General features: G+C 43.2%; 1 protein-coding gene across 1 annotated transcript; it reads left to right on the top strand.

Moving 5' to 3' along the window:
* The first annotated feature begins 8,672 nt into the window (after positions 1-8,672).
* On the top strand, positions 8,673-10,259 carry LOC119271459. The gene is made up of 2 exons (XM_037553288.1): positions 8,673-9,622; positions 9,712-10,259. Exons 1-2 carry the CDS (start codon positions 8,755-8,757, stop codon positions 9,768-9,770), a joined length of 927 nt encoding a protein of 308 aa, XP_037409185.1. The 5' UTR covers positions 8,673-8,754; the 3' UTR covers positions 9,771-10,259.
* Positions 10,260-12,715: the final 2,456 nt, after the last annotated feature.

Genomic DNA, 12,715 nt, shown 5'->3' with positions numbered 1-12,715 from the left:
GGAGGGGTGCGATGGGGGGGGTCGATGGGATCTGACCTAGGGTTTGGGCTGCGGGTGGGGGTATCTCTTTTTCATTTTATTTTCTTTTTTCTGTAGATAGATGGATGGATGGATGTGGGATGGAGAGATGGATGGATGGATGGATGGATGGGCGCCATGTCATCAATCCGTGGGAAGAGTCGTGATTGGTTCGAAAAACCGGTGATTTAAAAAAAGTCTAAGTACTAAAAATAGAGGGATTTTGTGAAGTAGCTATCAAAAATATTTTGCAAAATGGCACCACACAAATTTTCACTAGATTTAGACCACATTTTATGGATAAGGACCAATTTCTATGCATTTCTGATCTTTCTAGCTATTTTTAATCATTTTCCGAGTGCGCAAAATGACTCTTTTTGTGAAGGACCTACCATATATTTGTTGCAAAATTGTACCAAATCAATTTTCTAAAATACTAGGACATATTTAATGCATAACTGACCAAATGATTGGGTGTCAAATTTTTTGATCCACCTCTCATGAAAATGACAAATTTCCGCTCATTCAGCAGGAAACGGGTCAAATTTGAATTGCAGCATCCTCATTGTTTGTTATTTATTTTTTCCAAAAATCATTTCTAGGTACAAAACTATCTATTTAATCAGAGAAACACCAAAAAAAATTCCAAGATTCAAGCACTAGCTAGGAACGGTCATTCCCGCCGTTTTGACCGCATTTTGAAACAGGCATAAAAAATTCAAAAAAAATCAAAAAATTGGGAAACCTTCGCATTGTGTCATTATATGTGGCCAAGTTCCCAGGAAAAATAACAAACTTGTAATACGGCAATTATTTTAAAAAAAGTGTTCTCTTTTTTTTTGAGGGGATAAAAAAGTGTTCTCAGAAACGAGCTATCACGTGTGGAGATCAATGGCTTTCAAGCCAAATGATCAATCTTATGGCCACATCCATGGCATAGTTTGTTCAAATGATCTCATATTGTGCACAAGGGTGCATATTGGAATGGCAAACAATGTTGCCTAAGGAAGTTTTCATTTTCTTTGGACGAAAAAACCATTTTCCATTTTTTGAGTGCCCAAAAGGAGGTTTTTTTGTGAAGGACCTCCCAAATAATTGTTGCAAAATTGGACCAAATCATTTTTCTAAAATACTAGGCCATATTTAATTCACAATTGACCAAATGGTTGGGTGTAAAAAGTTTCGATCCACCTCTCATGAAAAAGACAAATTTCCGTCGATTCAGCTAAAAGCGGGTCAAATTTGAACTGTAGCTGCCTTGTAGTTTGCTCTTTATTTTTTCCAAAAATCATTTCTAGGTACATAAGTATCTATTTAATCATAGAAACACCAAAAAAATTCCAAGATTCAACCACTAGTTAGGAACGGTCATTCCCACCATTTTGACCGCATTTTGAAACGGGCATAAAAAAATAAAAAAAAATCAAAAAATTGGGAAACCTTCGCATTGTGTCATTATATGTGGCCAAGTTCTTAGGAAAAATAACAAACTTGTAATACGGCAATTATTTTTAAAAAGTGTTCTCAGAAATGAGCTATCACGTGTGGAGATCAATGGCTTTCAAGCCAAATGATCAATCTTATGGCCACATCCATGGCATAGTTTGTTCAAATGATCTCATATTGTGCACAAGGGTGCATATTGGAATGGCAAACAATGTTGCCTAAGGAAGTTTTCATTTTCTTTGGACAAAAAAACCATTTTCCTATTTTCGAGTGCCTAAAAGGAGGTTTTTTTATGAAGGACCTACCAAATAATTGTTGCAAAATTGGACCAAATCATTTTTCTAAAATACTAGGACATATTTAATGCACAATTAACCAAATGGTTGGGTGTAAAAAGTTTTGATCCACCGCTCATGAAAAAGACAAATTTCCGCTGATTCAGGTGGAAGCGGGTCAAATTTGAACTGTAGCTGCCTTGTAGTTTGCTCTTTATTTTTTTCCAAAAATCATTTCTAGGTACATAAGTATCTATTTAATCATAGAAACACCAAAAAAATTCCAAGATTCAACCACTAGCTAAGAACGGTCATTCCCGCCATTTTGACCGCATTTTGAAACGGGCATAAAAAATTCAAAAAAATCAAAAAATTGGGAAACCTTCGCATTGTATCATTATATGTGGCCAAGTTCCTAGGAAAAATAACAAACTTGCAATACGGCAATTATTTTAAAAAAAGTGTTCTCAAAAACGAGCTATCACGTGTGGAGATCAATGGCTTTCAAGCCAAATGATCAATCTTATGGCCGCATTCATGGCATAGTTTGTTCAAATGATCTGACATTGTGCACAACGGTGCATATTGGAATGGCTAACAATGTTGCCTAAGGAAGTTTTCATTTTTTTCTTTGGACGAAAAAACCATTTTTCATTTTTCCAGTACCCAAAAGGAGGTTTTTTTGTGAAGGACCTCCCAAATAATTGTTGCAAAATTGGACCAAATCAATTTTTTTAAATACTAGGACATATTTAATGCACAATTTACAAAATGGTTGGGTGCAAAAAGTTTTGATCCACCTCTCGTGAAAAAGACAAATTTCCACCGATTCAGGTGGAAGCGGGTCAAATTTGAACTGCAGCTGCCTCATAGTTTGCTATTTATTTTTTCCAAAAATCATTTCTAGTTACATAAGTACCTATTTAATCAGAGAAGCACCAAAAAAATTCAAGATTCAACCACTAGCTAGGAATGGTCATTCCCGCCGTTTTGACCACATTTTGAAACGGGCATAAAAAGTTCAAAAAAAACAAAAAATTGGGAAACCTTCGCATTGTGTCATTATATGTGGCCAAGTTCCTAGGAAAAATAACAAACTTGTAATACGGCAATTATTTTAAAAAAGTGTTCTCAAAATCGAGCTATCACGTGTGGATATCAATGGCTTTCAAGCCAAATGATCAATCTTATGGCCACATTCATGGAATAATTTGTTCAAATGATCCCATATTGTGCACAGGGGTGTATATTGGAATGGCAAACAATGTTGCCTAAGGAAGTTTTCATTTTCTTTGGACGAAAAAACCATTTTCCATTTTTTGAGTGCCCAAAAGGAGGTTTTTTTGTGAAGGACCTCCCAAATAATTGTTGCAAAATTGGACCAAATCATTTTTATAAAATACTTGGCCATATTTAATGCACAATTGAAAAAATTGTTGGGCGTCAAAAGTTTTGATCCACCTCTGGTGAAAAAGACAAATTCCCGCCGATTCAGTAGGAAGCGGGTCAAATTTGAACTGCAGTTGCCTCATAGTTTACTATTTATTTTTTCCAAAAATCATTTATAGTTACATAAGTACCTATTTAATCATAAATACATGGTTTGATGGCGATACGTCGAGGTTTGGGCGGTGGCCAAGGCCCCCAACTCTAGAGCGCGTAAACTCGCATGCCCGACGCGTGGTCACCGCGTGACCGTGGCGTTGCCATGTGTTCTGGGCAGCCTAGGCATGTCTAGTGGGTTGGGCACTCCCCAGGTAGGTTCTAGGAAGAAAATTACAACATAAGATTCTCACGAGGAGACCAATCGATGCTCAAACATGAATTAGCAGCCAAGTGTTTGATTAGCGATACGGGAAATGCACATGGCCAATGGGCGTGAGTTTTTGCTGGGGATGATCATCTACTAAGAAGAATGTCTTCGCAAATTTTTAGATCAAAAGGAGGATCCTAGGTGGTACTTACTTTGCAAAGTACCACACTAGACAGAAATATGAATGTTGAAGCTGGGCTCGAAATAATGAATGGATTGAGCTGAAATTTGGTGGAGGATGGTTATTTGGGCATTGGAAAGCACCGTAGAAAATTGATACCATTTGGACATCCCAAAGTGGTACTTCCTTCCCAATGCTCTTCTATGGACAGAAACTTGGGACAACTAGTGAGAGAAATTGGATGAATGAAATGAGCTCAAATTTGGTGTAGGTAAGTTACATAGGTATGGTTATGCCTTGGTAGATTTTCAGATCATTTGGGTAAGCCTAGCTAGTACTTACTTCACAAAGCTTCTCTCGAGATAGAAACTTTGAAAATTTCCTGAGAAAGATTGACTAGGAAAATGGAGTTGAATATTATCATGTGGCAATGATTTGGGTATGTAAGAGTGCCCAAAGAGTTTGAGGTTAATAGCAGGGGTCTAGATAACACTTGCTTTGCAACGTGCCAATTTGGCCATAAAATATAAATTGAACCTAGGCTCACATAGATAATTTGCCTGAGCTGCAATTTGGAGGAGGGTGATAATTTGGGCATATGAAGAAACTGTATAAATTTCATGTCATTTGGATATATAAAAAAGGTACTTCCTTCACAATGCTTCTAGGTGGACAAAAACTTTGGAAATTTGCCGAGGAAGATTTGCTAGGCAAGTGGAGCTGAATTTTATCATGCGGTAATGATTTGGATAGGAAAGAGTGCCCAAAAATTCCGAGGGCAATCAAGAATATATAAATAGCACTTCCTTCATAAAGTGTTGTCGTGAACAGAATAGGAAAATGAATATTGTTGAATTAGTTTTGAACTAGGCAAGGAAGGATTTTTACATATTTGATGAAGATATGACCCAAAGAATTTATGAGATTTTTTTGGGAATTTTGGGAATGACAGAAATATAGGTTGCTTCACAACCTAGGGCAAAAACTGCCGCATGGACATGACACATAGGCAAAACTGATGAGGTGGCGCCTAGTCATAGCAACCCACCACAATTTACAAGGTTATGACCATCTATATTGGTCATGATCAGCTAGAAATAAGGCAGCAGACCAGTGCTATCTGCTTTATGACCATTTCGTGTAAGGAAATTACGACCTTTCTGACCAAAATGGTCGTTATAGTTTAGGTTTTGGAGCCCCCCGAACAACTTTTGACCAATTGGTCCGAAATGGTCATAGATCTATGCCCAATTCTTCTAGGGTTACTAACAGAAGGTCATAAGTTGACATATTTCTTGTAGTGTATTTACCCTTCATAAGGACCCTGTTCATCGAATCCGATCCGACTAAAGTGGGAGAGACAGACACCCGCTAGCCACCTTATGCAACTAGTGCATGTCAGTCGGTGGAACCAGTCTCACGTAAGCGTACGTGTAAGGTTGGTCCGGGCCGCTTCATCCCACAATGCCGCCGAATCAAGATAATACTAGTGACGGCAAGATAATTGACAATATCGACGCCCACAACTGCTTTGTGTTCTACTCGTGCATAGTAACTAAGCATAGACCTAGCTCATGATGCCACCGTTGGGGAACATAGCAGAATTTTAAAAATTTCTACGCATCACCAAGATCAATCTATGGAGTCATCTAGCAATGAGGGAGAGAGGAGTGCATCTACATACCATTGTAGATCACGAGCGGAAGCGTTCTAGAGAACGGGGTTGATGGAGTCGTACTCGTCGTGATCCAAATCACCGAAGATCCTAGCGCCGAACAGACGGCACCTCCGCATTCAACACACGTACGGAGCGAGGACGTCTCCCGCGCCTTGATCCAGCAAGGAGGAGGGATAGGTTGAGGAAGAGGGCTCCAACAGCAGCATGACGGCGTGGTGGTGGTGAAGTTGCAGTACTCCGGCAGGGCTTCGCCAAGCTCTTATGGAGGAGGAGAGGTGTTGGGGAGGGGAGGGGCTGCGCCTTGGATGTTGTGTGCAACCCTCCCCTCACCCCTCTATTTATAGGGGAAGGGGGAAGGGGGCCGGCCCCCTCTAGATGAGATCTAGAGGGGGGGCGGCGGCCAAGGGGAGGGGGCTTGCCCCCCAAGCAAGGGGGCGCCCCCTTTAGGGTTTCCCCCAAACCCTAGGCGCATGGGCCCTAGGGGGGTGTGGCGCCCCAGCCCACTTGGGCTGGTTCCCTTCTCCATACAGCCCATAAGGCCCTCCGGAAGAGGTGGCCCCTCCCGGTGGACCCCCGGAACCCCTCCGGTGGCCCCGGTACAATACCGATATGCCCCCGAACCTTTCCGGCGACCGTATGACAACTTCCCATATATAAATATTTACCTCCGGACCATTCCGGACTCCTCATGACGTCCGGGATCTCATCCGGGACTCCGAACAACATTCAGTAATCACATACAAGTCTTCCTAACAACCCTAGCATCACCGAACCTTAAGTGTGTAGACCCTACGGGTTCGGGAGACATGCAGACATGACCGAGACGACTCTCCGGTCAATAACCAAAAGCGGGATCTGGATACCCATGTTGGCTCCCACATGCTCCATGATGATCTCATCGGATGAACCACGATGTCGAGGATTCAATCAATCTGTATACAATTCCCTTTATCAATCAGTACGTTACTTGCCCGAGACTCGATCGTCGGTATCCCAATACCTTGTTCAGTCTCGTTACCGGCAAGTCACTTTACTCGTGCCGTAATGCATGATCCCGTGATCAACCACTTGTCATATTGAGCTCATTATGATGATGCATTACCGAGTGGGCCCAGAGATACCTCTCCGTCATACGGAGTGACAAATCCCAGTCTCGATTCGTGCCAACCCAACAGACACTTTCGGAGATACCTGTAATGTACCTTTATAGTCACCCAGTTACGTTGTGACGTTTGGCACACCCAAGGCACTCCTATGGTATCCGGGAGTTGCACAATCTCATGGTCTAAGGAAATGATACTTGACATTCAGAAAAGCTACAACAAACGAACTACACGATCTTTGAGCTAAGCTTAGGATTGAGTCTTGTCCATCACATCATTCTCCTAATGATGTGATCCCGTTATCAATGACATCCAATGTCCATAGTCAGGAAACCATGACTATCTTTTGATCAACGAGCTAGTCAACTAGAGGCTCACTAGGGACGTGTTGTGGTCTACGTATTCACACATGTGTTACGATTTCCGGATAACACAATTATAGCATGAACATGAATAAAGAAATATAATAATAACCATTTTATTATTGCCTCCAGGGCATATTTCCAACAGTGCCAAGATCCGTGCTTGCCATCGGACGGTTATGGAGGCGAACCCGAACTGACAACAAATATGATGTCAGATATATAAGATTTCCCAATAAAATCACAATCACAAGTTTGTCATTTGTTTTCCTCTACTCAAATCAACATAAAAAATCCCGCAATAATACTAGACGTACAGGGTGATTGATACAAGGGAAATGATTAAAATCACCCGGCGGATCACGCTCTTTTCGTCCGTCGTCTTGTGCACACGACACGTGTCAGTGGGCTCGCAGTCTCCACCTTCCTGAAACAACTACCAGATCCAATCGTACTTCATGATAAGCCCATCTTTCTCTTGCATCTCTCCTTCATCCAGATGAGGTGCTGCAGCCGCGCCACCGCCGAACACCCCAGCTGCACCGCCGCGGACGCCGGCGAGCACGCGCTCCGCCGTCGCGGTCGCTGGCCGCCTCCACCGCCACCATCTTTCCTCCTTCCTCTTCTCGATTAATGGCGCCTGCTCCTACTGCTATTTGGTAATGAAGAAGATGACCTCCGCTCGCCACCGTCCATGGCAAGGCCGTCGTCCACTTCTGCAACATCACTTCTGTTGCAAAAAATAAATCCGCAACATGAACTCCATTGCAAAAAATCAGCAACAACTCTGTTGCAAAAAAAACTGCAACAAGACGTTTGTTGCAAAAAAATCCGCAACAAAACCTCTGTTGCATTAAAAAAATCCGCAACAAGACCTCTGTTGCAAAAATATTCCGCAACAAGAGCTCTGTTACGAATGTTTCTGCAACAACCTCTTTGTTGCAAAGCAGTGAAAAGACGTTCGCCCGCTAAATTTGTGTCAGATTCGACGGCTCGCGAGGCGGCGGATCTTTTTAGAAGATCCACCGGCCGACGCGTAGCAGCCCCCTTGATACAAGAGAAAATTCCTTATTTGACACTGTCTTAAAATCTGGTTCTTTATTTGACACTGAAAAAGTTTTTCTTTCCTATTTGACACTAGTCCTAAATTTTATTCCCTATATGACACTTCCGTCCATTTTGAGCCTAAATGACATCTAAAAAGACGATTTTGCCCCTCACACGGTATGTGTGCGCGCGCGTGTGTGGGTGCACGCGCACATGTGTGCCGCTGCTGCATGTGTGCTGCTGCATGTGTGTATGCATGTGTGCTGCTGCGTGTGTGTTTGCTACTGCGTGTGTACGCGCGCGTGTGTGTGTGTGCTGTTGCGTTCCTATGTGCTGCCTGCGTGTGTGCTGTTGCATGTGTGTGTGTATGTGGGTGTGTGCTGCGTGCGTGTGGGTTGCTACGTGTGTGTGCGCGTGCATGTGTTGCTACGTGTGTGTATGCACGTGCGTGTGTGTTGGTGCATGTGTATGTGTTGTTGCGTGTGTGCTCCTGCCCTCGCACTGATGCTGCGTGTGTACACTATTGCCCCCCACACACATACCATATGAGGGCAAAAGAGTTTTTTCAGGTGTCATTTAGGTTTAAAATGGACGGAAATGTCATATAGGGAATACAATTTAGAGTTTGTGTCAAATAGGGAAGACAAACTTTTTGAGTGTCAAATAAGGAAGCAGATTTTAAGATAGTGTCGAATAAGGAATTTTCTCTTGATACAAAGCTTTACATGAAGAAAACATGGCCCATCAGCCCCGTAACCTCCCGGTAACTTCCCGTACTTCGCATTGCTCAAAATCCCGTCGTCAATCAGGCCGTTCCGGCCGGACTCCCCACCTCCCCTAGAAACCCTACTCCTTCCCTCCCCACCCGCAATCCTCGCCGCGATTGCAGCGATGACGTCTCCCTTCCTCGCCGCCTCAGGCCCCGACGACTACGCGTTCGTCCGCTGCGCCTCCGGCTGCGACTCCTGGGCCCCCCACCACGCCCGCCTCGACGGCGACTCTTATCGCCTCTGCTCCTCCTGCGTCCTCCTCTCCAACCCCGAGGCCTACTGCTCCGCCTGCCTCCTCCTCCTCTTTCCCGGCGCCTACGCCGCCTCCTCCCGTGAAGCCCACATCGACTTCTCGCCAGGCCCCACAGCCGCCTGCTCCAACTGCGGCGTCTTCGTCGCTCACCTCTCCTGCATCGCGGACCCCTACTCCTTCATCTGCCCGCCGTGCGCCGCCGCCGTCGGCAACATGCCCTTCTCGTACGATCACGCGGGAGTGGGGCGGCGCGCGCTGGAGGGGCGCTCCGCGCGCGTCCTCCTCACCGCGGCGCTGCTTTCGCACGAGTCCGCCTTGCACGACGCCGCCGCGGCCCGCGAGAAGGCGGAGCGTAGCCTACAGGAGGCCGCGGCCGCCCGGAGGCAAGCGCGCGCCATGCTAGACGCCGCGTTTCGCGTCGCAGAGGCGGAGGCCTACAGGGACGCCAAGGAGCAGGCCACGCCGTCCGCGCCCGCAGTCGTGCAGCTTAAGAAGAAGACGCCTGATACCAACGGGCACAAGAGGAAGACCCCCAAGAGCAACGATGCCAACAGGGAGAGGGACAAGCTGCTCAAGTTCAACGACATGCAGCAGCCGGCGCTGGCATTTGCAGCGGCGGCTGCGGCCGCAGCCAGCTCAATGCCATCGCCGATGCCATCATCAAGACTGAACCAGAGTCAAGTGAAACAGGAGGCCATGCCATTGCCGATGCCGTCATCGACATTGGCCCGCGGAGGTGAATAAGCATGACATTATTGCAGATGCAGAGCCAATCAATTAACTGTACTGCACAGTAACTGACTAACTGTTGTGTAATTCTTTCAGGTTCAGCAGACAGAGCGGCGAAAGATGATTACAGGGCACTCTTCGGCACCTTGCAATAGTGAGATTGGGGGGTTCCATTATCATTGTCCTGCAGCATTTGGTTCCAGCAATTTAAGGAATGAAAAGTTCCAGGGTCAAAGAATCCCCATCAAGTGTGAATTCCTCTCACTGTAAATTCTAGTATTGAGGATATGTTAGCCGATCGTATCTACACTACTGTTTTCATCTTATATAGCTGCTCTGCATACTGTATCAGTTTGTTATTAATAGAAGAAAAAAATGTTGCTCGTGGATAATAGTTGCTCTCATGAATGCGAGAAAGATCCGTGCTGCTACAATGGAACCTATATTTGAACTTTGAACTGTTTGTTCCTTTCAGGTTTCAGAAACCATCTGGCTGATGCATCAAAGCACTCTATCATTGCACTTGGGTGCATATGTTCTTTCATTCATGTCATTTGACATGAGATTGTCAATGTACTTATTTTTCAAGACTACTAGGAAGACTGGAGAAACGAGATGAAGTGTCTCTGATCTTTCGTGTTGCTGCATTTCTAGCATATCTCACTGTGTTTAATCTTGTTGTCACTTTTGTACTCTGCTATTAACTTTTTAGGCTGAAATTAATAGAATGTCATTTTGCTAATAAAAATGTGAAGTTTAACTACATAGATTTCTCCATTCGTCCAACATATATACGGTCATGACCATATGTGTGACTTGCTCATGTTAGAATAAATAGAAGTAGTAGAGATCGTATGCTTAGATATAATATAAGATCATACAAAGCTTGTTTTCTCTGAAGCAGCCTACCTACGTAACACAAAACTTCACGTTTGGTGAAAGTATTGCACCCAGACAAGATCTAGCGCGCACAGCAGAGCGGGCGGAGCATGCATTTTTTCCGCAAAAATGTTGTACATAAACATCATCGTGAAGCACTAGAGCTGTGTCCACAGTTAATGCCTCCAGCGCAGGGGCCTTTTCCACAACATGCACAAGAAATTCAAGTTGACCTCTTGCCCCTTTATATCCTGTCATATGCACACTCTTCAGATAATTATATTCACAGTGCTCAAGGTACTGTGGCTTGTCCACAGTACCCTTGGCCGCAAGACAAAGATGACTACCACCGGCAGTAAACTGCAAGATTAAAACAAGGTAGCATATATGATTAGCACGATTTATATGATATAATCCATTACACAAATGTAAAGTAAAGAATAGATACACTAGCATCAACATGAACAAGATAGAAGGGCTAAAACCAAATAGAATATGGTGCCAAAAAACTTTATCTGTTGACACATAAGAATCAAGAACAGTACTTACATGGATCTCTAACTTCTCAATAGATGGAGCTGCTCTCAGAATGGAAACTACACGGGGAAGTTTGTTTATATCTACAAGTGTTATACCCAGTAACAACTGTAAGCACCTAAGATGGGAAAACATGCGTGTGCTATTCAAAAGTGGTTGCATCTGCAAGACAAAAGAAATAAGGTGATTGATGGGCCAGATGATGTTACAAATCAAATGGTAACTTCAGTGCCATTGTAGGAAACAAACCTCTATTCCCAGTTTCAAAATTTGTAGCGTCAGATTTTGCACCCTCGGAATACCATTGAGAACTACACTGACAGCATCATCGAAATTTGCCTTGAAGAGCCATAGTTGTGCATTTTCAAACATGGAATCTCGATTTATAACAATTGGAACAATGTGTCCATGATATACAAATGTATCCAGTTTCAGAATTGGAAGTTCTATCCTGGTTATGTCACACCATACAACTGCTAGGTGTCGAAGGTTGGGCAATGGACGATCCAACTTTAGCTCGTCATTCAGGTAGCATCTGACTAGGCTTAACCATTTAAGATAACAGCAATTGGACAATATAACTTCAAGATCCGTTCTAGTGATATCCACGAATTCTAGGTCAAGCTTTCTTAAGCTTGGGAAACCACTGAATTCCGATGGTGGTCTCAAAGATACAAAGCTAAGTTGAATGCACTCTAGACGTTATATGCTTTCACTATCCAAGAGGTGAAATGGAAATTCGTAATGATCAGGATCCCAAAGCCCCAGTTTATTTGGATCTAAGTAGAAAGCTATCTTCCTTATCTGTGCTGACACCGCAAAATTAACCCAATCATTCAGATGATCAACGAACATGTTGTCAAACTGCAATTTTATATTGAATTCTTCAATCAACTTGCCATGGCAATTTCTTACTACCGCGTTAACATTATTGATGAATTCCTGCATACGTTGGCAGTATTCTTTTCTTTCAAGAATACGATGGGGATACCCAGCAGGAACAGTGAAACATAATTTATAGCAACAAGTAGCACAGATATATCTCCAATTACTTGACAAAACACTAGCCCTTGAGACCTCTTTAGGAGGCAACTTTGATACAATTGTGCAGAGCACATCCTGTGGGCATCAACATAATATATCCCTTAGTATTAGAAATTCCATCAATACTCAACATTCACATAGAAAATAAATTTGACATACCTGTGGAAGGTCTTCCAATTTAATGTTTGATCTTGCATTCGTGATTGGTTTCCCATGGATATGGTTTGAGGATGTTCTTTTGCAAACTGTATGCCTCGTCATTTTTAATCTGAAATTAACCAGGCAGAGGTCTTCAGATATGATGGTATTAACAAGTGGATAGTAGCAATACTTGTAACTCAGAGGTGACAAGCATGTAATGAAAATATACCCCCCTTGGTTTCGAAATGGAGGATACTTTGTATAACATCTAATATGCATTTTTGACAATTAATTCTTGGAATGTATGCAAGTTCTACCACGCGGCAAGCGTGGTAAAAGCAATCTCAAATTGACAAAAAAAACGTATGCAAGCTATATTATAGTAAATTAATGTAAGTAGTACCACATAGATGACTATGTATCAATTGATCCAGAGGCCAGGGGCATAGTCTCCTTGTCAGAAAAAAAACCGTACGTACAATAATATAGAAAACCCAAA

This window comes from Triticum dicoccoides, chromosome 3A (assembly GCF_002162155.2).
Source record: "Triticum dicoccoides isolate Atlit2015 ecotype Zavitan chromosome 3A, WEW_v2.0, whole genome shotgun sequence".
Classification (NCBI taxonomy): Eukaryota; Viridiplantae; Streptophyta; class Magnoliopsida; order Poales; family Poaceae; genus Triticum; species Triticum dicoccoides.
This window is presented reverse-complemented; position numbering and strand designations above follow the sequence as displayed.